Source organism: Misgurnus anguillicaudatus, chromosome 2, assembly GCF_027580225.2.
Source record: "Misgurnus anguillicaudatus chromosome 2, ASM2758022v2, whole genome shotgun sequence".
Lineage (NCBI taxonomy): Eukaryota > Metazoa > Chordata > Actinopteri > Cypriniformes > Cobitidae > Misgurnus > Misgurnus anguillicaudatus.
The window spans coordinates 14,571,337-14,597,862 of NC_073338.2; the positions used below are offsets into that span (position 1 = coordinate 14,571,337).

At 36.5% G+C, this 26,526-nt stretch overlaps 1 protein-coding gene and 1 long non-coding RNA gene across 4 annotated transcripts; both read left to right on the forward strand.

Annotated features, from left to right (window-relative positions):
• The first annotated feature begins 784 nt into the window (after window positions 1-784).
• zyg11l (zyg-11 family member, cell cycle regulator, like) lies at window positions 785-22,359 on the forward strand. 3 transcript variants are annotated; one of them, XM_055201570.2, is made up of 14 exons: window positions 790-1,118; window positions 2,497-2,662; window positions 2,744-3,513; window positions 6,029-6,169; window positions 7,058-7,234; window positions 7,535-7,599; window positions 7,685-7,784; window positions 11,935-11,985; window positions 13,557-13,718; window positions 13,919-13,966; window positions 14,099-14,302; window positions 14,387-14,439; window positions 20,695-20,792; window positions 22,134-22,359. In XM_055201570.2, the coding sequence occupies exons 1-14, from the start codon at window positions 1,116-1,118 to the stop codon at window positions 22,313-22,315; spliced, it is 2,220 nt and encodes a 739-aa protein (XP_055057545.2). In that variant the 5' UTR covers window positions 790-1,115; the 3' UTR covers window positions 22,316-22,359. The 3 variants fall into 3 exon arrangements, with proteins under 3 accessions (XP_055057547.2, XP_055057546.2, XP_055057545.2); XM_055201572.2 differs by lacking the exon at window positions 7,058-7,234 and having other exon boundaries at window positions 785-1,118; XM_055201571.2 differs by lacking the exon at window positions 11,935-11,985 and having other exon boundaries at window positions 787-1,118.
• On the forward strand, window positions 19,083-19,816 carry LOC141368806 (uncharacterized). Its single transcript, XR_012372157.1, has 2 exons — window positions 19,083-19,135; window positions 19,627-19,816. It is a non-coding gene; the product is annotated as an uncharacterized lncRNA (long non-coding RNA).
• Window positions 22,360-26,526: the final 4,167 nt, after the last annotated feature.

The window sequence follows — 26,526 nt, forward strand, 5'->3', positions numbered from 1 at the left end:
CCTGCCCTTAAGCTAGGCGCAGCTAAAGTCTTATTCAATTTCATTGCGTACTCAAATTAATTTGCGTAAGCAACCAACCAAGGACGTAGGGAAGAAAATAATGTACTTCAGGTGTGCACACAACACTATTAGCTGTTTTACTTTAGGAATACTGTGTTTTTTGGTTGGTGAGATTACTGTTGCAAAGCACAAAACACAACAACAACAAAAACAACCCACAACAGAGAGAGACACAATTTTTTTTAGCAATTTTTAAAAACACAAACAAAAATCTGTGCTCATCTGAAATTATGGCATTACACAAAACACCTTTTGTTTTTTGTGTTTACAAAGCTTAAGAAAAGTCTGGTTATGACTTGATAAATCATATATGAAATTACCATAATAAGAACAGCAATAAAATGTTTTACCCAGACAATAATACTGTACATCACTTTTCATGTACATGCGCAGAAAAATAATAAGAGACCAATCCAGTTTTTTGATAATCATCATTTCTATATTTATTGTGACCATTTCATTATAGAGTCTGTTGAATTTCAACAAAAGCAAACCTCAAAGTGATAATAAAATCACCTAACAACAATGTAAGAGAGCACCCCAAAACACATGAAAGATTAAAAATAAGGGTTATTCTTTATTATTCTTTTTCTTTCTAGAGATTGAGAGACCGAGATGTCCTTATAGGATAGACTCTGCCATGTAATTTCAATTCTCGTGACATTTGTTGTTATTTAAAGTGCGGTTTAGATGACGTTCAACAAACGAACAATCAATCGTCCGTGCATCGCTAAAGACACGCCCACAGTACATATTCAGCGGCCCATTCGAAACGTCACCGAAGACACGCCCACAATGCGTTATCAGCTGTCATGACTTCAACACGTTGCTCGTTCTTGTTTTTAAACAAACTTTATGCAAGATCAAACGACTGCTGCGCTATGAAACACACTACAACAGTCAGACGAGCCGATCTAGGAGCACTTTAACCAGTCTTCATCCGAGAATAACAACTGTTTAGGAGCTTTGCATTAGCTTTAATAAGATTATTCGTCCGGAGCGGAAATCCAGGGCCATATGGTTAAGACATTATCAACTATTGCATCACATCTATAATGGTGAGTTACATTACTTTTCTCACATGTTCAGTTTGAAGCTTGATCAGATGGTGCGTTTGAGATTTATTCACGTTTTGATCTCTGAATCTCACCTCGTGTGTTATGTGGTTTGAAGTAGTTATTTTTACTGTTGTGGATCTGGGGTAAAACTTACAAACACAAATTAAAAACTGAATACATGTATGAAATCACTAAACTATATTCGTAAATAAACAGCTGTTGTGAACATGTAACTATTATTATAAGTGCTGCATAATGATTAATCACAACGAATCATTTACAGAATAAAAGTTTTTTTTTTACATCATATATGTGTGTGTACTGTGTTATATATATATATATACACACACACACACACACACTCACTCACACACACGCATCTATATATTTAAGAAATATTTACATGTGTATATATATTTAATATTTACATGTGTATATACATTTTTATATTTATGTGTATATATATATATATATTTTCCTTAAAATTTTATGTATGTATGAGTATTTTTACATACATAATTATTATACACAGTATGAGTATTTTTACATACATAATTACAACACTTTTATTCTGCAAACGATTATTTGTGATTAATTGTTATGCAGCTCTGATTATAATGTCCTCAAAATAAAAACAGGTTTTATATTGGTTTTCAATAAGATATGTAAACTTGATCATGAAAATGTGAAAAACAGAAATGTATGTAAAATTTAAATATAAAAATATTTAGGACAGTATTTGGTGATAGTATTTCTTAAGAAATTATATTTAATGCATTCAAATAGATTTTAAGCAAAATTTTTTACATTTTTAGTAAAATATACATTTAGAGATGAAATAGACAGATACATACACGCGCGCGCGCACGTATCTATATATTTAAGAAATATTTACATGTGTGTGTGTATATATATATATATATATATATATATATATATATATATATATATATATATATATATAACTCAATATATATAAATATTTTTTTCTTAAAATTTTATATGTATGTACGAGTATTTTACATACATAATTATTATATACAGTATATGATGTAAACAAAACTTTTATTCTGCAAACGATTAGTTGTGGTAAATTGTCATGCAGCTCTAATTATAATGTCCTTAAAAAAGGTTTTATATTGGTTTTCAATAAAATATGTAAACTTGATCATTAAAATGTGAAAAACAGAAATGTATGTAAAATTTAAATATACAAATATTTAGGACAGTATTTAGTGATAGTATTTCCTAAGAAATTATATTTAATGCATTCATATAGATTTTAAGCAAAAATGTTTAAATTTTTAGTAAAATATACATTTACAGATGAAATAGACAGATGTACAATACAAGTAACAACCGTGCGTTTTTGTGTCAGGATGAAGAAAGTCTTTCCTCATTGATTGACATTTGCATGACCTGGATTTGCCACAATGTGGAAGTGCTTTGTGTTTCACAAAAAGACCGATCACTGCAGATCCACCACTGCCCTTTGTTTCCTCAAGAACTGGCTGACCAGCTACTGCACAAAATGGCTGATGAGGGTAAGGTGATACCACATACCCATTTTTGTTGCTTTGCGATTTGTTAAAGTGGCATTGTGATCTTTGTGCTCATCTTCTCAGGGGTCCTCGATGACAAAACCGTCAGCATTTTTCAGAATCTGGAACATCTCCGATTGCGACGAGCATACATCCGGTCCTCAAGCATCTCAGCCGAGGCCTTCAGACTGTCCTTGTGTCCACACAAGCTTCAAGAACTGAATGCTTCGCATATTCATAGTGACATCACAATCTCAGATATTCTCCAAAGTCTTTCCTCCAACAAAGACTGCAGGCAAGGTCTTCAAACACTATTGATGAATGGCTTAAATCTGTATAGTGAAACATGTGAGCTCGGGCAGGCCAGATTTAGTATGCTTCGGGGCTTGAGGAACCTCTCCCTGGCGTGGACGAACCTAGATGATACAGGCCTGGAAGATATCTGCTCCCTACCCATGCTGGAGAGCTTAGATATCTCAGCAACAAACATCACAGATCTAACACCGCTGTTGAATATTCAGTCACAGCTTAGATCTCTGACTGCTCATGGACTCCAAAAGTTGGAGATGCCAACCGCCAGCCTGCTTTCAGTCCTCAGCAAGCTGCACATGTTGAGGCACCTCGACATCTCTAACAACAGACTGGTAATGGATGAAGACAACCTGGTCCAGCAGCTTCTGGAGCGTCCAGGCATCCTTCCTCAACTTGTGTCTTTGGATGTGTCTGGCTGGAGAGGAGTAAGCGATGCTACTGTTCAGGCATTTGTGGAGGCAAGGCCGGGCATGAGGTTCATTGGACTGCTGGCCACAGGTGCAGGTGGTTCTGAGCTACTGTCTGCAAATGGAGACCTGAAGGTAAGGCACTTTGATGTCCGAAAAGGCCAGTTTGACTTCTGCAATACCACAGTTTTTTAAGTTACTAAAGTATATACTTATATGTACATAATTTGAATGACAGCAGTAGCACTGCAACAAACAATTTTACTGTTTAAACTTTTATCATGTGTCTAATTTAAATGTCTAATTTAAAGATCATATTAGTAAAACTCAATATTTGACTTTTGTGGACCAGCTATTATCAGATTAATTGGTTAACAATAAAATCAATAAAAAAATTGGTAACACTTTACAATAATGTTGTATTTGTTAACAATTACCTAATGCATTAGCTCACATAAACTAACAATGAACAATACTTCTAGCGCATTTATTAATCTTAGTTCATGTTAATTACGACATTTACTAATACATTTATAAAATCAAGCGTTGTAACTGTTAACATTAATTAATGCACAAACTAACATGAATAACTGTTTTGGCATTAACTAACATTTACAAAAATTAGTTCATGCCTAAAAACTATATTGTTTAGTTTGTTCATGTTAGTACATTTCTTTTAATAATGTTTACTTAATACAACCTTACTGTAAAGTATTTAAAAATCTTGTTTCGATTATTATAATAATTGTTAGCGACAGGCATAGGCGCGGTTCACATGTTGTGTCTAAAACCTTGCTAGAAAAAGGGACCGCACAGCTATCCTCCTTTTTTCCAACACGCTTTCGACGCAGCATTCTGAACAGTTTAATGCTGCGTTCACACCAGACGCTAATGGCACTTTGGCACAAATGATTTCTGGCAACGCAAATGAGGCGTTTAGCACGGCAGGGTACACGCGAATCCGCCTCATTCACGCGTCTAGTCGCGCAAATGACTCGAATTGAGCGTTGCCGCGGGAAACATGTGAGTTGAAAAATCTGACCTTTGGCGGAAAATCGTGCCGTGTTAACCAATCAGGAGCTTGCTCTAAGTGACGTGATTACAGGAAGCGGGCAGGGACACAGAAGCCCCTCCCATGATGCAAATTTCCACATGAATGTCTGGAATGACTAGAATTTCACACGCAAATGAAGCAAGTAAACCCAAAATGTTCAAGCATCCAACTACGCGCAAATAGCGCGTTTTTGCCGCCTTTTCACCGCGTTTCGTCTGAATCAAGCATAAGTATTTTTGAACTCCCTGCGGTATTAAAGTGCCTAGAAAAAAGCGTTTGTCGTCGTTCTCTATTTGAGTGCGTTTGTCGTCTAAATTCAAAATAACGTATTTGCACATGCAAAAGACGCGGAATGTAATGTTAAGCATAAAAAAGTTTAGCATACAGAGCTTGTTTTTCTCCAGTGGTAAAATAAATGGTGTAGTAGACAAGTATTTATTTTTCTTCAGGGGGGGTAAATGATATTTCATGCATTCTGACTTATTAACATAGTTAAAGAGTTGTAATCCTCATGCTAAACATAAGCAAAGTGTCAAAAAAGTAGTTGAGCTTGTGACGGGGTATTTTTGGACCAAATTCATGCCTCCTCTTTTTTTCTACAAGTTTCAGAAAGTTTTTCCAACATGGGTACCCCGTTATGTATCACTGACCCCATATTCCTTTTATGGGCACTTCCTCTGGAAAAGCACACACACACACACACATCAATCAAAGTGAGAGCGAGAATGACGAGAACGCTAATTAGCATTGTCCCTTCGAGTAGAAGTCACAGGCTTCACTGCACATGACAGTTTTATATTTTATATTGTTTTATATTAAGAAAGAAGTGTGTTTTTAAATGTAAGGAGAAGAAAGCCTTGTTAAGCTTTCCAAGTAATCCAGCATTATGGAAACAATGTATATAGTTTGCTTATCTGGGGTAGCAGCGGAGTTTTGTGTGCATGTTTGTTTAATGCTGAATTTCGTTGAAATGGGGCGGTCCCAACCGGGTCATGAGTTGCAGGCGGTAAGTAAAACTGCTTGAAATGTCTTTGTTATGGTGAAAGTTGGCACATTAGTGCATATAATGTAAACGACACAAACGTGTAGTGATTCATAAGTTATCCAGAGATAGTGAAATAATGTTTTGTGTGTGTTGCTCCCTCGCTGGACACCTCCTGGGTCTCATGCTGTTCCGGAAACATCGCTAGAGCTGATCTGTCTTTTATAAATCTGATAAAAATAAAGACTCTTTAGAGATATGAAGGATGTAAAACTACTCGGTACTCAAGATTAACATGACATGAGTAGAAACAGCGTGTGTTATTGGAGCTTTAAGAATTACATGCGCTGATAAATCAAGGAAAATTTATTAAAAAACGAAGCAGATTAAGTGTGTAGCAAATTAATTTTTCAAAGATCCAGGGCAGTAAATGAAAGGTTGTAGGTTTGATCCCCACAACAAGGACCAATCAAACCCATCACTGCTGTCTGGCACTGCTGTTGATCCGTTATGGCATGGCATCTGTTAACCCATGACAAATAACACTATGAAGTAGTATATACGTGTAAAAAAACCGTATAAGACTTATAAATAATTGGTAAACATTCATGCAGGTGGCCGGAGAGGCGAACCTGACCCAACTGTGTGAGGCTTTGAGGAGATACAGTGAACGAGAAAGTTTCATACGGGAGGTTCTTGTTCATCTCTACAGCCACACCAGTGACACGGAGCGATCTCAACCAAACATTTTAAAGGTACAGGAAAAATGTCGCCTAATGTTTTGTTTCATGTAGTGCTGCTGCCTCACGATTAGTTGTGACTAATAATTTGCAGAATAAAAGATTTTGTTTACATAATATATGTGGGTTTAATTATGTATAAATACACACGCACGTTTATAATTAAGAAACATTTGCATGTGTATATACATGTTTATATTTGTATATAATTTATATTATAAATATTTATTATATAAATATATTTTTTATATGTGTATGTATTTATTATTATTTTACACAGTACACCCACACATATATTATCGACTAATCGCACTAGTATCATGGTTTGTTTATTTGGTTCTTACAATTCAAACGAATTCAAGCGGTAGTTTGTTTTGTGGTAGTATGTGGTAGTTTTCACAATGGCATAGTTCTTCTTTAGCTCAAAGTTACTTACCAAAAATGCTAATTTTTTCTTTATTATTATTTTTATCATTTACATGTTAACTCTCTAAGTTCCCTTTTTATTGAAAGAAAGCTTAATTATTTTAAAGTGCAATTGTTAGGTTTTAACAATGTGTGGAGATGACATTAAAGTGTAAATTATTATATAGTGTTTTTATTATTAATTATATCATTTTTGCTATAGGCTATTAATTTTCTTAAACAGCCCATCTTGATTTCTTAAAGGGTTTCTCCCTATCATTTACTGATAAACACCTGCTCTTCTTCTGCAATGTGTGGGTGTGTTTGTTTGTGTACTATGCACGTGAGGCACTTTGCCGCTCCGACACAACTTCCCAAACAACTCGCCACATATTTTGAATCGCTCTCATCTGCTGTGACTGAATGTGATCCTCCTTTATAATGTTTTAACATTTGAATGTTATATTGCTTCTGTAAATGTGATTCCTCCTGTTTCAGCTGGTATCAGATGCAATACGACACCATCTTGATTCTCTTCACGTTCAGCTCGTTGCCACTGCGTGTGTTTTTAACCTGACCACACTGGAACTGGCAGTGGAAATGCCCTCACGCCTGCTGGGAACTGTAGTTAAACAGCTGCTCACAGCCATGAAGAACTTCCCAAACCATGAGCAGGTACACACATACATCTTAAATACCATTTTGTATAAGGATTATAACATTACAAACAGCACTTTGTTGAAAATAGTTTGATAGAGAGACTCAGATGATGTACTTTTTTTGAAGTGTGCATCTATACAAGCAGATAAAATTGAAGAGGAAGACTTTGAGATGTGGATGTGTCTGGTTACAGTTAAATGAAATGATGAAATAAAGTGGCCTGTAGTATTAAGACAAGATGTAAAGCAATTATTTTCCCCCCAAGAAAATAATTAAACTTATTATAAGCATGCTAACAACAACATTTGCTTTTAGTTGCAGAAGAACTGTCTGCTTACTCTCTGCAGTGACCATATCTTACACGTTGTCCCATTTGATAGGTAAGCCTAGGCAGCTTTTTACAGCTTTTGAACTTATATATACTGTTAACCAATATAATAAGTGTTCACCACCAACCCCTGATAGATATGAGGCTACTAAACTGATGATGATGTGCCTGGAGAATCATGAAGACCAGACGCTGCAGAGAATGACGGTGGCTGTAGTGTCCATACTGGTGTCTAAGGTATAACTGATTCATTCACAAGTGTCCTGTTCATCACGTTTTTACATTTCATTTGGTGTGTACGTGTGTATTTGTACATGTTAATGATATGCAAAAGGTACAAACCCCAAAGTATACAATGGCACAAGTTATCGTCTCAGACGTAAATCTCTTTTCTTGGACTACAAACCATAGACTGTAAAAACGATGGACGATGCGACGTTGCCTCCCTCCATCGCCATGTTACTTAAAGGAATAGTCTACTCATTTTCAATATTAAAATATGTTATTACCTTAACTAAGAATTGTTGATACATCCCTCTATCATATGTGTGCGTGCACGTAAGCGCTGGAGCGCGCTGCGACGCTTCGATAGCCCCATTCATTCAATGGTACCATTTAGAGATAAAGTTAGAAGTGACCAAACACATCAACGTTTTTCCTATTTAAGACGAGTAGTTATACGAGCAAGTTTGGTGGTACAAAATAAAACGTAGTGCTTTTCTAAGCGGATTTAAAAGAGGAACTATATTTTATGGCGTAATAGCACTTTTGGGAGTACTTCGACTCGCCTGAAAAGTCAGCTTCCCTTCTCCCTCTCATAATGGGAGAGGGAGGGTGTTACTGCGCCGAGTCGAAGTACTCCCAAAAGTGCTATTACGCCATAAAATATAGTTCCTCTTTTAAATCCGCTTCGAAAAGAGCTACGTTTTATTTTGTACCACCAAACTTGCTCATATAACTACTCGTCTTAAATAGGAAAAACGTTGATGTGTTTGGTCACTTCTAACTCTAAATGGTAGCATTGAACGAATGGGGCCAAGCCAAACGCCATCGAAGCGTCGCAGCGCGCCCCAGCGCCCACGCGCACACACACAGACGACAGAGGGATGCATCAACAATTCTTAGTTAAGGTAATAACATATTTTAATATTGAAAATGAGTAGACTATTCCTTTAAAACGTCAGTTTGGAGCTAACCCAGATAGCAAAATTGCTGTGGCCCAGATCTGGTTCACATCTGACGCCTTCATCTGGCCCACCTTTGGCATGGAATGATGGCACTTGAGCGGTCCACCTCTTTTTTTCCAGATCTTTACCACAACCAAACCATAGAAATGCCACATGTCAACCAAACACAAAGCAAATAATGCAGATCTGGCCCAAATCTGGGTAATAGTTAATTTAAATTTTGGCCCAGATTCGGCCCAGACCCAACACCATTATCTGGCCCACACCTGGCATGGATTGATGGCTCTTGTGTGGTCCACTCCTGTTTGACACGTCTCGCCCACGAGCAAGCCAGAGTGATGCCACAAACAGAGTATGAATCTCAACCATGGTGACAATTAAATGATAAACTTCATGCTGCAATGCATGCTGGGTATAAACAAATTTCAAATCTCATCCAGGACTCCCAGCATGCACTGCAACATGGCTAAATAATGAACTTTTTACAATTTTCCTTGTCACCATGGTTGAGATTCATAGTCTGATTCTTGATGTTTGTACGTCCCAGATGTACAACGGTTATTTTTTGCCAAAATTTCTAAAACTCACATGACAAACTGCTGTGAAAGCGCTGTATCTCATATACAACGTAAGTCCTTTAATTAGATGATATTTTTACCATTACATACCAACCACCACAGAATTGCACTATTAACTTTACATTAGCATAACAAATGTGTTTTATACACACAAAGTAAGCCAACCAGGAAAAATTGGTAAAGAAGTCAAGGGTCCAACTAAAACAAACACTAATCACAATAATGGTGACTTAAAATTAAACAAAGCATCAACATCTAAACTTAATAAGTGAATTGTGTTTTCTACAGCAATATTTTTACTGAACATTCAGAAATAATGTTTTATAACAGTTTTAAAATAATAAAATGTTTCGCTATCATTTACATAACAAGCAAACAAGTCAATTTAAAAAAGTTGTTGTTTTAAACATTGTGTGAACATTAAAACAGGACATTGTCATAACGTTTGAAAATGGTAAAATGTAACATTCCTCTAATGTTCAGACAACACAGAAATGTTCTTAGAACGTCAAGAAAACTGGACACTTTTTATGTTGGCAGAAAGTTTTTGGGAACGTTGCAAACTTTCAAGGAACGTTCTTAGAACTTTTCTCTGTTAGCTGGGTATATGGATCACTTCAGACTCACACCCACATGAGCTGGTGCCAACTGTGCCACATGTTTGTCAAAACCGGGCCGAATATGTTTTAAAAGAACTGGGCCACATTTGCTGCAACATTTGTGGGCCACTTTAGACACAAACCCACATGAGCCGGTGCTTACTATGCCATATCTTTGCCAAAACTGGCCCAGACACGTTTGTAAAGAGCTGGGCCACATTTGCTGCAACATGTGAGGGCCACATTTGGCTTATTCCAAGATTAGGCTGTGTCTGTTGTGCAGCATTTTTGCCAAAGGTGGCCCATATTTGTTGTTTGATATTTGGGCCATATTCACTATTTGGCGGATGGGCCACTTTTGGTTCATATTCAGATGACCTGTTGCCATGGGCACCGCATCTTTGCCTTAAAAGGCCCACATGTGATTTAAAATATTTGGCCCATTTTTGCTATTTTACATGTGAGCCACTTTAGGTTTACATCCCTTTTATTCGGGCCATAAGAAGACCAGCAGTGCCGCATCTTTGCCTGAAGTGGCCCACATGTGCTTGCTATCTGGGAAGGCATAGAGACAGAGCGCAGTTATGCAAATTTGAAAAACACTCCCACCAGGTGGAAACAATCCAACCGTCTCCATTGACTTTGTATTGCGAGAGGCCGCCTCCTTGTCATTTCTGGCTTATAACAAAAAACTGAACAATGCCCAAAAGCAGCGGTGCGACAACGTGCACAGCCAACAAGCAAAAAAAAAACAGAAACACGTTTTTATAAGCTGTCGAGCCGTAAAATCCAGCCTTTAAAGAAAAAATATGGATCGCCGACTACATTTCCCTCTAGTGGGCGCTGTTCTACTAATAGAAGTACTATGAAAAGTTGCCTGTTTCCACTTTTGTGTCTTTAAACGCTCGTTTTTTGGGGTCGACAGCTTATAAAAACGTATCTACAGATAAATCTTAAAAACAGAATAATGCCTAAAAGCTGCTGTGTGACAGGATGTACATCTAACAAGCCAAAAAACACAGAAATAAGTTTTTATGAGCTGTCGACCCCTTATAAATCTTTAATAATTTAAAGATTATTAAAATAATGCACACCCTTAGGATGTTTCTTAACCAATGAAAATGAAGCATTCCCTGTGTTATCAATATATACACACCACTGATCTATATAAATGACTGGATTGCGCATGACGTCACAACTGTAAAGCCACCGCGCCGCCATGTTGGTATACCCAAACATTCTATTAAATCGATGGACGCGATCAGATTTTAATGATAAAACATCACTTTACTAGTCTTCGTTTTTATATCTGAAGTTACCCTGTAAATTATTACAACACAAACGTCCTAAGCATGTACATAGTTATTTACTGAAAGTTGTACATTTTAGTTTTTAATCAGTTATTATACATTCATCTTCATTACAGTATCAGATCAGCAGGCAGACGGCAGCATATTTAGTATTAATGACAAACGTGCTCATTCTGAAATCTAAATAAATAATCATACTTTGTACCGTATGTGCAGGCAATAATTTGCTGGTTTTATGTTATCTAAACTTACAAGTTACCTAAACTTATTTAGAGAAATAACGCTGACCGTGTAGCTGAATGTCAAAAAAACTTTATTTATACCCGTGTCATTAACAGAACGCAGCAGACACACTCACCTTAACGGTTTTTTATAAATCCATTTTCCTGCCCGATTAAAGCATAAACATTGCAAATAACACCAGAATTAACAGTTAATTTACCTACACATATCCTAAAAATAATCTTGCGTGACTGATACGCTGTAAAGCAGGGGAATTTAAAAGATGATTTTGAATGGAAGTCAATGACGCCGTCTGCCGGTTGGGTATACCAAGATGGCGTCTCGAACTCTGCACTGGCTTCACCTCACGCTGTTACGTTAAGCGTTCTATGCGCAATCCAGTCATTTATATAGATCAGTGATACACACACATAATACATATTAACTCAATATACAAGTATAATATTGAGCTCTTTTATTTCCTACTGCAGCTGAGTTCAGACGAGATCTCAGAGCTGGGTGCAGAGGCATTTATCATGAAGGTAAAGGTTTTATGATCACATATTTTTAGTTTTTCTCTACAGATTTGGAGTTTACTGTGATGTCGCTTTTATGAAAGTAAAGTTGAAATTGGAGTGACATTTAGTCTGTTACCCACTAAGGCTAAATATATGATTGTGAACACTTAAGTTTCTTTCTAGAAATTAACTTTTTATGCAAGTTCCCAGACGACAAAAAAACTATGCTGATTTGGACAAATTTTGTCCAATCAAATGCATCTGCATCTGATAATGTATCTCACTTCAAAGGGGTCATAGCATGAAAATCAGACTTTTTTATGTTTACATGCTTAATCTGCACTATAACAACCACAACATTGCCATTTATGGCGCTTTTCCGTTGCATAGTGCCCCACGGTTTGGTTTGGTTTGAGTCGGGTCAGCTTACTTTTGGGAGCTTTTCCATTGGGTGCAGTACGTAGTACCCGATACTTTTTTCGTACCACCTCGGTTGGGGTTCCAAGCGACCCGAGCTGATACCAAACGTGACGCGAAAACACCGTAGGTCACTGATTGGTCTGAGAGAATCGTCAGTATGCGCATCGGTATAATGTAGATTAGCTTTACCTGTGCTAGGCTTGCGCTGTCTCGAGCAAAAATTTTGTCATCTGTGCTCTGCTATAAGTTCCCAAACTCACGAACAAACATCCACAGGTTGAGAATCAGGGACACCATAACAGTTTTTTCCAAACTTGCAGTTTGTGGCGGAACATTCGCGACGAGCACGTCAGCATTATATGCTTAAATGTAACTTCAATGGGACTCAGCAGAGCGCCGCGGTGTTTGAACAGAAACTGTCATGAGAGACAGAGGTAACCTTAGTGATAAACGCGATGTGCAAACATCTATTTGTAGTGGCCAATTTTAATTTTGTGGCGGACTGAGAAATAAATAAATGTATGAGAATGTACAACGACGCTCTCACTTGTATGATGTCACAGCAGTATGCAGCGCAAATATAACGACACACCTATAATCCCTCCCACTGCGAAGTGATACCAAACTCGATGGAAAAGCTAACCACGCCAAAGTGAGGTGAGCTGACCCGACCCAAACTAAACTAAACCGTGGGGTACTATGCAATGGAAAAGCGCCATTAGTGCAGAGATCAGCTCATTTGCATTTTAAAGGACACACCCAAAACGGCAGATTTTTGCTCAGGCCTACAAAGTGTCAATTTTAATATGCTATAATAATTTATTTGTGGGGTATTTTGAGATAAAACTTCACATACGCAATCTGGGGACACCAAGATTTATTTTACATCTTAAAAAAATCTCATAATATGACCCCTTTAAATTTCCCTTTTTCTGACTGGGAAAAAAATGGCGCATCATGGTTTTACTGGACTGTGATGTTAACCTTAATCTATTGACTATTGAAAATGGGACACACTATTCAAAATGTCACGGCCCAAGTTACTGTATCAGTCTGTTTGTAAGGTAACCATACCATGCCACATGCAGTGTTTCCTTCGTGTATTATAGTTTTTCTTGCAACAGACTAAATGAATAAACTAAATCCTAATGTATCTTGTTTGTTGTGCACTACAGCAGTTGTTAAGTATTGTCCAGCAAAAAGCTTCACTGGGTGTTGTGGACTCGACTCTGAAGTTTGCACTGAGCGCTCTGTGGAACCTGACGGATGAGACCCCCACCGCCTGTCGTCATTTCATCGAGTGCCAAGGCATTGAGCTCTACATGGAGCTGCTGGAGGTGCTGCTGAGACATACTACTTTACTGGACACACATAGCAGTAGATATGCATAGATATACAAGCATTTATCCGTTCATACACTCTCATATCACTTTAAGACAAGAAAGCGATGTCGCCTCACTAGATTCATTCTTTTGCACGTAAGCGGTTGCACGTTTCCTGATTTTCTGGCATCTTCTAATCACTTTTTCCTCTGCAGTCGTATCAAACTGTCACCTCCATCAAGCAAAAGCTTCTTGGCCTTCTGGTGGGTTCTTTACATGCTATAAGTTTGTTTTTTAGGACAGATTGAAAATGTCTACATTAATATTGTCTACTTTAAATCCAATAATAGATTTTACCAGAGGTCTCAGGATCTCACGCTGTGTCTTTGCTTTAGAATAATGTAGCAGAGGTGGAGGAGCTGAGGGTGGAGCTGTTGGATGAAGAGCTGGTGGAGCACATGGTCACTCTTCTGAGCAGCTCTACGGAGGAGGTTGAGGTCAGTTATTTCGCCGGAGGCGTCCTGGCTCATCTCGCCTCCGTCAATGGGCCTACGTGGAGTCTGGATGCTGAGCTGCACAGTACGGTGCTCGACGAACTGGTGGGTGTATGTGTGTGTTGTCTGTTTATGTGTATCATAAACAGGGTTAGTTTGGCATCTTAAATCTCTTTTATTGTACCATAGCACTCGTCTGTCTTGACATGGAGCTTTCCACAGCGTGAGATGGTTTCATACCGGTAAGAATTATGCGATGCTTTTTTACAGTAAGATTTAAGTGTATAGTGTACACCAGTGGTTTTCAAACTGGGGGTCGGGCCCCCAGGGGGCCCGCGAGATGGTGCCAGGGGGGCCCCAGTTTTATGACATTCTATGAAATACATTAATTTATCATGAATTCTGTGTAATTAAACCTAAAAAAATAAGGCTACTAACCAAAAGCACTACTTTTTGTATAATTTAATGTTTTTTTTTTTAATTAAAATGTTGAGTTTTAAAACAGTTTTTTCTTTGGGGGGCCGCGAAGGAATGCACCGTACACAAGGGGGCCGCACACTGAAAAAGTTTGGGAACCACTGGTGTACACTACCAATAGTAACACTACCTTAAGGATGGCTGCTTATTCATTTTTTTTTATTCCCATTTTAAAATAATAGTGGAGTCATCCAAACAAGAGAATAGTAGCAAACAATGGGATTTTTCGAAGTAGTCTTTACCTCCTGGCAACTTTATTTAGTGCGTCATTCAATTTAATTCAAATCTATTTGTATAGTCCTTTACGATTTGATTCAGTTCTGCATTGTAGCAAAGCAGCTTTACAATAAATTGCAATAATATAATATAGTGTAAAAAGCAACACTATTTAGACTAGCTCCGCCCACCAATGTCTGGGCGGAGCACTGGGCAGTAAAGAGTGTGGTGTTCAGGAAACTGACTTTTGATTTGAGATCGCTGGTTTGAATCCACCTTTGCGACCTCGCTCTTCTCCTTTTTCCTATCACACATCACACCAATAAGGCGTTTATTTAAAATAGAAATAAAGAAAATGTTTAAAACGTGGTAATAAAGTTTAACTTTAACATGAAATGCCCAACGAGTATTTATTAGGTATTAAAGGATTTACTTGGTGTTGGAAAGGTTATTATTCTCAATAATTCAGCATCCATTTAATAATTTTAATAAATATAATCATTTACACTCTATAGTATTATTGTATCCTGTTAATCTACAAAAACACTGAAGTGCTAATAGTATCCGCAGATATATAATTAATATATATACTTCTTAAATTATTACACAAATTTGAAAATTGAATTTATTAAATAAAATGAATTTTTACCTACTGTAAAGAGCATATCACTAAGAAGATGCTGATATTGTTTAGTTTAAATAGGAAATATCTCTATATTTTTACGTGGTGTAAATAACTTTGATCACTAAGAAAATGTTATTTGCTATTATAGTGTAATATCCGCTGCCTTACAATAAATACACATTAATACAGGCACATTAAAATTAAATATTATTCATAGTGCTGTCAATCAAGCCCAACTGCTTTTTCATTACTACAGGCTTTAATTTTTAATTACAAATAGTTAAAACTATAGTTTATAAGAAAAACATCCAAAGTAATAAATGCCCCAAAAATTAAAATTGTAATGTTAAAAAGAAACGTACTATATACAAAATTTCTCATTGTCTAGATCAAAAAGTTTATGAAACATACCAAACAAATTCAGTGTAGTGTGTCCAAATGTTTGCCTGCCAGGTTGTGTAAGGACAGTAATGTATGTTTAAAGAAAATATGTAGGAAAATTCATCACTTACGGTAGCGGCTATTTACAAGTGAAAATAGCATATTTTCTTAGCGATATGCTATTTACAGTATGTAAAAATTATATTCATTAAATAAAGCTTATTCAATTTGAAATAGGTGTACATAGTATTAAGATGATATCTCTGTTGTATTTTTGTAGATTAACAGGATACAATAATTAACATAAAGGGCCCTATTTTAACGATTTAAGCGCATTGTCTAAAGCGCACGGTCAAAACGAGCCCAGTCTCCTGAAAATGCGTTTTAAATAGCACGAAGTGTAAAACTCGTGCAATACATACGCCAAATTCCACTTTGGCGTGCATATGATACGCAAGTCCTTCCCATTCACTTAAACGGGGCATCTTTTTTGTCGTTTTGTCTATTGGTTTCTCGATTTTTTTGCAATTTTTTTACCATTTTCGCTTGGGTTTAGGGTTAGAACAACTTTTTGTTATATAAAAATGACATCCTAACCCAAACCCCAACTCTAACCCCAACTCCAAGCGACAATGGCTTAAATATGGACAAAAACATTGAGAAACCTGTATATTAAATAACCTCATTAAGCAAATCTAAAATCTAACCCTAAACCCAAGCGAAAATGGTTTAAAAAACAGAGAAAAGTTGAGAAACCAATAAACAAAACGACAGAAAAAGATGCCCCGTTTGAGTGAATGGGAAGGACTTGCGTGTCGTGTGCACGCCGGGGTGGAATTTGGCGTATGTGTTGCACGGGTTTTACACTTCGTGCTATTTATACGCAACCTCAGGAGACTGGGTAGACAAAACAGGCGTGTTGAACCGACTTTTGCTAATTTAAGGACGGGGAAAATGGTTTATGCGCCAGGGCACGGCCTAAAAGGGTTGTTCCTATTTTCGTAATGAGTAATGGGTGTGTTTTGGGCGTAACGTCTCAGCTCTCATCCCCTTTAAAAGCAAGTTGCGCTGGCGCCATGCCTAATCCCTAATTAGAAAGCAAAATTTGTAAACTGAAAAACTAAGCAGAGGAAAAAGACCCCCAGTTTAAGAATAATGTAAAAAAAATGTGTTGCTTTTATTTGTATTGAAATAATAATAATTATTTTTTTATTAAAACCTTTAAAAGCCGTTTTCTTTCAGTCATAGAAGTAAAAATAGCAGGCTTTTAATTGCTGTAAATGTACTGATATCCTACATAATCAATGTAATATCTTAAAATAATTTGCAAAAAAGTTTGTACTCTAAAAATACTTTATTTGTAACAAACAAAAGATAAAAAAATTTACAAACGTGCAGAGAGCTGTTTCAGCACTCGGACAAGCGCCATGGTTTTTTTAAAAAGCATTACTTAAAAATGTTTCTCATCTCACCATATCCAAAGGTACAAAGTCATCATATACAATAAATCCGTAGGGTAGCATTTAAAAAACATTTAAAAATAGATGCATTTGTTTAAAGCAATGCTACAGGTGAAGCAGCTCTTTACGCCTTCTAACTTCTCATAATCTGTCCTCATTTATGTCCAGGAGACTCAATAATAATCGTTTACATTTTAATCCTTTTATTTTTCATATTTTAAACGTTTGTGTGCTGCTGCGCATCCATGTGTGTGATAAGCAAATGCGTGTTTGTCGTCACGTTTAAAGGTGCATATTTCTAATGCGCTCTTTAAATAACAAAAACACTATTGCGCCATTTTGTTGGTCAATGGCGTAGTCTATTTTAGTTATAGCAGCGCACCAACAATATGCCTGAACACACACTGTAAAAAATCCAATTAATGAAATGTTGGAAGGGCAAAAATATATAAGTTAAACCAATTTTCTTGTTTGGGCTTAGTTGAGTAGACATATTATTTTAAGTCTAGATAAATCTGTGTTTAAAACATTAAGTGAATGGTTATTTTCAAATTCAGTCAACATTCAGAATGGCTATGTTGACTGAACTAATTAAGACAAATCTGGTCAATATGTGGACTTATGACAGCTATGTTTCCTGACAACAAAATGCTCATAATATTACTGTTATTTGGTAACAAAATGTAATTTTAAGAGTTGTTCAGGCGTGAATGTATGTGCTTTAAGTTTAAATATGCGGTCGGTTAATATAGATAGCGTCTATTTAAAAATGTGCTCGGACACTTTCGGACGGAGATGAGCTCCAGAAGAGCTCCAGAAAATCACAGACACTTAAGCGCTCACACCCCGCCCAGCGCAGCCTCGCCTCGGCAAGCCCATCAGAAATCGACTGCTGGCTCTGATATCTCTGTGGCGTTTAAACATGCGATTTAATTCATTTTAATTTCTTATACTTAATAATAAAAGGGTTATGTTTTAAATCATATTTTAGGATTGCACTTAAATGATATCGCTGTTGAATGATATTTCATATCTTTCACATTTGTTATAACTGGGCTGCATACTGCCTGCAAATTTGAACTTCAGAGCTGAAGGAGTGAGTGGAGAAATAGTCCCAATATCATAACAATCTTAAATAAAACTTCTAAATATACCCGTGTGTGTACCCTTGTGCGTGCGTGTGTGTGCGCGCGCGTCCTCGCGCGTGTGCATGTATGTATGGGCGTGCGTCTGTGTATTTTGAATTTAAAATGTTTTAACTCGGAAGGATCTGGATCACAGGTCATTTCATCTGAGATCCATCCGCACGCAACAGCTGGAATCACTTTCTAGCCGTTTCTCAATGTCAAGGATACTTCCTTGGCAGGACTAGTCCTTACAAGTCACTTCCTTCAGATTCTAGGCGAGGCTCCTTTTAAGCATTCGGAGAACACGTTAAATGGAACAGGCTAGCAAGTGCACGTCATTACGTCATTGCGTGATTGAAAGGTGTGCTTTCGGTGCTGCGCGCATAGGATTGTGGGTGATTTCCGCGCGTGAAGAGCGCGAAGGATACAAATTTGCATCCTTTCCTGTACATGGGATATTTCTCGAACGAAGGACTCAGTCCTTGGCTGAAATTTCAAGGATCCTCGACATTGGAACAGTCCTTAGACGGACGTCGATGACGTAGCATCCTCGAAATTTTAGCTTCCGAGGATCCTTCCTTGACATTGAGAAACGGCTACTGATTCACACAAGGAAGGACACAAGTCACGCGTTTCCTCAAGTTCACGTCAGGTAAGTGTTTGTAATTAAATGTTAATTTTAGAATATATTAATTGGCAAAGACGCAAATACTCGACGTTTTTGTAATTATATTTTTGTAAAGATATATTAGAAGTGTGTTATGTTATGTGACCGAAGTAAAGTGGAGCTATTTTAGTTAAGATAAAAAGCCTGGATAGGGTTGGTTTACCGGACAGAGTTTAGAACTCGGTCTTTATTATAATTGGGACATTTTTACAAACAAACCTTATATAATACAATACTGGCGTGCATTTTGAGACAAAACAATAGCACTCATATGTTAAGAGATGTCAGTAAGTTATTTTAGTCAGTGAAAAGCCCTGTCCGAGAAAAGCGCCCAATAGTGTTTAATTACTGTATGTGTGATGTCTGAGGGAAATTTGGCCTAACATTAACGTTATTTAGGGAATAAAGTCTTTCACCGTCAAGCTTTATTATATTAATCATGTATTTATGTATGTTTGTGTGTTTATATTCCTCAGAGGGATACATAGCGAGACAGTCTCCGCTTGGACTGGCTGAGGAAAGTCTCCTAAATGGCCCTGGAGATGTTCTGACTGACTTTGGAGGCTTTTTGGACTGTTTTATGCCCTCTATTTAAAGACTTAATTCTGTATGTTCAGTCTGTATGATAAGTGAATAAGTGAATAAAAAGCTTTTGTTTTTATGTGACTGAAGTTAATTATTTTGTTTACAACACCAGCATAAATTATTTGATAAATAATTTAAAAATGTTATTAAAAAAATCCCAAATAATAAATATTAATTGAAGTAACACATAAAACATTGAGTGAATACTTAAATTTTAATTGACAGAGTCTTTGCTGTAAGTTTTTAAAGATTCAACTGATTAAAACATTTTAGTTGAATGAACTATAAAGCTAATTGAGCCAACATACTTTTTTATATTTGAGTCAAATTTGGGCCAACTAAAAAACATCAATCCAGGTAACACTTTGGAGACAGAAATTGAGTGAACGTAAAATTTCTGTGGAACTAGTTACTAAAAAATAATTCATTGAGCCAACAATTTATTTTTTACAGTGCACCTCGTTTTTAGACCAGAACGCACATGGGCGCAAAATTGGGCACATATGCATTTGCTATTTAAACAACGTGGCGCTAAACGTGAAAATGATCATTGCGGCGGGTTGAAACTAGCAAAAGACACTTTCGTCGTGCATTGCGCCGGGTGTATGATAGAGCCCAAAGTGTAAATTATATATAAAAATTATTAAATGAATGCTGCATTATTAAGAGAGTAAAAACCCTTCCGACCCCTAACCCTACCCAATACTTCCATTCTTAATTAACACTTTTTGAACATTTTCCATCTCGATGGGATGAGAAGAGCGAGGTCATCCAAAGGCGGATTCAAACCTGAAACATTGCGTCAAAATCCAGTTTCACCACTGAAGCCGTTAATTTTCCCACATCTTTTTTTTATTTTCCAACCAGACATTGGCAGGTGGAGCTAGCATGAATAATGTATTTTTTTTAATTTTCAGACAAATTCTCTCTCTCTCTCTCTCTCTCTCTCTCTCTCTCAGGACTTTCCAGCCTTTCTTTCATTTGTTACAGGTCTCTCAGTATCCTGGTGTTCAGCTCTGGGCTCTGTGGGCCATACAGCTTGTGTGCAGTCAGAACGGTAAGAGAACAGAGTAACAATGACAGAACATGTTCTCTGAGATAAAAAAAAACATCTGCTGATGCCTTTTAGTGTAATGACAGACTGTCACAGAGATAAGTTAGGGGGATGGTTCACCCAAAAATGAAAATTCTGTCATCATTTTCTGACTCTCATGTTGTTACAAAACTATAAAAATTTTGTTCTGATAAACACAAAGGAAGATATTTTTAGAAATGTTTTTAACCAAACTGATCATGAGCCCCATTCACTTTTATAGTATGATACTATACAAAGAAATGTATACAGGTTTGTGTCAACATGCAGGTGAGTAAATGATAACGGAATTTTCATTTTTGGTTGAACTATCCCTTTAACCATATTAAACCGGTGATATAAATGCGATATAAAATGTGATAAATACATATGCGGACATTTACTTTCATCTCTTGAAGTTTACTTAATTGCATTTATCAGCATATTGTGTAAAAGTGCGAACAGATGTTTTGATATATATTCAAAACAGTATATGGTAACATTGTTAAGCCATAGTTTGGTTAATGGCGATTTGCTTGTGTACACACATTTATTTAGTAGTTGTCTTCAGGTCGTAAGGCTTTCAAATAAATAAGCATCTTTTTTGTTATTCTGTACTGGCTCTATAAAAAACAACCATTTTAAAACAAGAGATAAAGATCTTACTGTATACCTCAGACAAATAGCCACAGATAATGTCATATCTGCAGTGTCATCTATTTGTGGATATATCCTACGCCCATCATACATCTGATATTGTGCACCATCTACATTGTCAATGATCTATGGAAAAGGCACCTCCATTTTACCACCTGTCTTATGGTGGTTAAGTACAAAGCAGATTTATATTTGAAGAGTTTCGTTGCAAAACGAGATAACCACCGTTTTTTAATTGTTCGGAAATCTCGTTTTTTGGTTGTGCATTCCAATTAATTTCAATTGAATTGGAGTTGGTTTGTTTTGATTTAAACCTTCATAACTTAAAAAATACAGCTAAGTAGCACCATAAAACAAAACAATAACATGATAGCATAATAATAAACATGTTTTGACAAAAATGTTAAAAAATGGATTTATCTCGTTTTGCAATGAAACTCTTCATTTATAGACACATATATCGGTTAATTAAATAAACGGTTAAGAACTGTAAAATATAAAAAACTTTGCTGTAATAAAAATGCCACCTTTTTTCAACTGCAAAGTTGTTTCCTTTATTTTTTACGGACGTTTTCTGGCAATCACAGTTTTTTACCATCATTTTTTATTTCATTTGGTGTACATTGATGTAGTATATACTTGTTCTGTGCTATTGCTCTGCTGTTTCAGCTGCTCAGTACTGTAGTAAGCTGAATGCTGAAGGAGGAATAGAAATGCTGAAGGTTCTGAGCTCTCATCCGGACATCCACAGCGATGTCAAATGGCTGGCAGACAATGTCCTGAAGACCCTAGATCATCATCATCCTGAAGGACAGGATTCAAAACTCACTAATGTCCCAGCTGATTCATAAAGCAGATTATATCAAATAAAGTTTGCAAACTGTTATGAAAAGAAGGTAAGGGTTGGGATTATGAAATATTGCATTTAGTCTGCTTCAAATGGACTGCAGATATTTAGAGAAAAGCCCCTGTGGAGATGTTTTTGCCTTTACTTTATTTCAGTGCAATATTTATTTTCTCTTTGGACTATTTGATTTCTATATTGGAAGTGACCTTCAGCATGAAATCATCAGTAAAACACTGAACACACACCCAGTGATGTTTTAAATGCGACGTGCCACTGTGCGTCCTGTTTTTCGAGACGTAGAGGCAAAAATGTGAACTCTGTATGAATATAAATGTGATTTAACACACAAGCACTAGCACTTTTTGAGGCTTAGAAGCACTAACTAGCCATTAGATGGGACTTTGTGTATAAGTTGGTTAACCAGAGACTACTAGCACATGCTGAAGAAAAATGAAACTGTGACACACTGTTAAACATCATTTGAGGTTTCTCAGAGACGACACTGGCAGTACGCAACTCTCTGATGACCTTATATGACACTTTGAGAATTTTTTTGCAGTAATCCCATGATTATGAAAAGGTTTTAGAATATTTGAAATCTTGAAGTTTCTGGAGTACATGATATGAGACCTCATGAAAGGGTCCAGAGAGGTCAGGAGTCATCTGACAAACCTCAAATAGTGACTTTTTTGATGGTGGCTAACGTGTTTAACAGTAAAGCATTTTCAATAATCTTTTATTCCCAGTATTTCTTTAGCAAGAAAAGAAATAATATTTCCTGTAGCTCAAAGCATGGTGCTGTAATACCTAAGGTTCAAATCCTAGGAGAAACACAACTGGAAAATTGTATACCATAAATGCACTGTAAGCTGCTTTGCAAGAAATTGCTGCCAAATTGTGATTTAAGTTAAAACTTGTCCTAGATGGATCTTTAGCTAATTTAGTATTCTGGTAAATTGCATTTCAATGTAAGACGCACAAATGCAAACCTTTTCTTTCTCAGGGTTAAACGTGATGTTTATTCTGTGTGTATTATATAGAATTAGAAAGCAAGGTAATATCAAAGTTTTTGGAAATAAAAGTTTATTAAACAAAATTATATCTCAATGCAGCCTTGTGTCATCAACATTTAATTGGCAACATTTATGAAAATAGATTAACACATTTTTCTCCCTGGATATGTTGCTGCAATGTCAGTGTTTTGACTGAATGAGACCTTGTCACAGTGGCATAGTCTAGTTTTTGTAGTGATGATATTTTGTGAAAATCATTAAAAATGCTGGCGGGCAACTTTTCAAAAATTGGCTGGCGGAGAATGAGTTAACACAGCAGGTACAATTATGTCCTTCTACCCATTTTTTACATCATACAATAATGCTTAGTATCTGACAACTATTTTATGATGTCTTTTTATGACGTGTTCTGAACATCCAATATTGATGTCAAGGGGACCTCCATGCAAAGTAAAACTATTTAAAATGTGGCCGTTTTAGACATTATATGTATATATATATATATATAATCTTTATATATGAATAAATGTAAAAAAAATATTGCTTATAGACGGTTTCATCGGACACACGTGCGCTTATGCGATACACATCTAGATCCGAACTTTACTTCCGGTTTCGTTTTTTTAATGGTCTGACTAGTTGCTAAACTGATCTCTTGAACAAATGCCTCGTCGAAAAATAACAAATGTTTTGGTTTCCTAGGTAATCTATGTGTTGTTTTTTTTTGGGCTTGTTATATAAATAAACTACGTTTAAAGAACTTTGTTGTTATTTATTCTTAGCGGAGTTTACCGGAAGTTAAGTGCGGACCCCGACAGCCGCTTGTTTATGTTGTTACTGCTGAAACCGTCTATAGATAATTCCCAAATATACAAGTTCCACCTTAACTGTCTGCGTCTGCAATCTCTCTCTCCCGCTCTCTGTCTCTTTCTTACTCTCTCTCTCTTTCTTACTCTCTCTCTCTCTCTCTCTCTCTCTCTCTCTCTCTCTCTCTCTCTCTCTCAATTCAATTCAATTCAAATAAACTTTATTGGCATGACTTATAGTACAGTATTGCCAAAGCTTTAGTAACAAAGACAATTAAGAAATAATAATACATACATAGTAAAATGAATCAATAAACAACAATGAAAAAAAAATAAAAAAAAAATAAGTAAATAAATACATACAAAATAAATATATTACAATGTGTTACCTTTTATTCACTGGCTGTCTCTCTATGTTTATGGCAGGCTGTTACATATTTTGCTGCTACTGTTATCAAAGTGGGCTTTTCTCCTAAAATATATCTCATTTTTTCTGAATTTGGTAGTGTGATAAAGTTTGGCTCTATGTTCTGGAATTGTGTGAAGTATTGCGAGCGGATGTTGTCATAATGTTGACAGTGTAGAAGGAAGGGTTCTTCTGTTTCAACATCTCTCTGAGAACACAATAAACACAATCTCTCTTCTCTTGGCTGATATCTCTGTCTGTGACGTCCTCTTTCTATAGCCAAACAGTGATCACTTAATCTGTATTTACTTAATGTCTTTCTCACTTTATGATCTTTAACACAGCTTAGATATTGTGCTAGTTTGTAGTCTCTTTTTAATTGTAAATAGAGTTCCATTTTCTTCTGTGTTTTAGTGATATCATTCCAATAGGCAATGTAGTTTTGTTTTTGTAATGTGATAATTTGATTGGGCCATATTGTGTTGTGCTGGTTTGGATGTAGTTTTTGTATGAGTTGTAAAAGTCCACTTTTGTTGGGGATCTGCTGGTGGTACTGAAGGGCTTGAGCTTGATATGATCTTGGGTCACTGCTTTTTAGATGTTTATAGAATTTCAGGGCTCTTTTCTGGATATTGATCAATAAAGGGTATTGTCCTAATTCAGCTCTGCATGAGTTGTTTGGGGTGGATCTGTTCACCTTTAGGATGTTCTTACATATTTGTGTATGCAGAGTTTCAATTTCATCTTTTTCCCATTTAGAGAAATCTTGTGATTTTAGTGGCCCCCATACCTCACTGCCATATAACGCAATGGGTTCAATTACTGCTTTTAGAATTTTTAACCATGTTTGTATTGGGATTTCATATCGAATTGTGTTTTTAATCATGTAGTACACTCTCATTGCTTTTGCTTTCAAATCATTAACAGCCAGATTAAAGTTTCCCGTTGAACTTATTTTTAATCCCAGATAGGTGTAATCATAAGTGTGTTGGAGTACTTGATGTCCTACTCTGAAAGTGTATCTATTTTCCCTACACCTGGATCTGTTCTGAAAAATCATGATTTTGGTTTTTGTTTGGTTAATTTTGAGAGCCCAGGTTTGACTGAAAGTACGATGTCGAGGAGCTGTTGTAGTCCCTCTTTTGTTTTTGACAGAATGACTAGATCATCTGCGAAGAGGAGACATTTGATTTCAGAATCAGTCAGGGTTGGGCCGGGAGCGGTCAAATTATTTAATGCTTTGGCCAGTTCATTTATATAAATGTTAAATAATGTGGGGCTAAGTGGGCAACCTTGTCTGACTCCTCGACACTGCGAGAAAAATTCTGTTCGTCTGTTCCCTATTTTGACAGCACACGTGTTGTTTTTATACATGCTGCTGATTAAATCAAATGTTTTTCCCCCAATCCCGTTTTCCAGGAGTTTTAGGAAAAGTCCTTCATGCCAGATTGAGTCGAAAGCCTTCTCAAAATCAATGAAGCAAGCGAAGACTTTACTTTTCTCTTGGTGTATATGTTTGTCAATGATAGTGTGGAGGGTGTAAATGTGGTCTGATGTTCTGTGTTTGGGCTGAAATCCTATTTGACTTTTCTCTAGGATTTCATTTGTTTTAAGAAAATTTTGCAGTCTTGTGTTAATGATTGAACAGAATATTTTTCCCAGGTTGCTGTTGACACAAATGCCCCTGTAACAGTTTGGATCAAACTTGTCTCCATGTTTGAAGATGGGTGTAATTACACAGCAAAATCACCAGTGTTAAATTTTCAGGGATGGTGTTAAATACACAGTGTTGATGCTATTTTAACACTATCTGGTAATAAAATAACACTGCCATTGCTAGGCCAGTGTTATATCCATGACAGTGTCAGTGTAAAACAAGGGTGTTACCAGATTTCACACTGAGCGGTGTAAATCAAGCCACGCCTCCACTAAACATATCCTGTCAGGGATTTTACCGCCATTTTCTTTCAAAGGAGGACTGAAGAGAGCA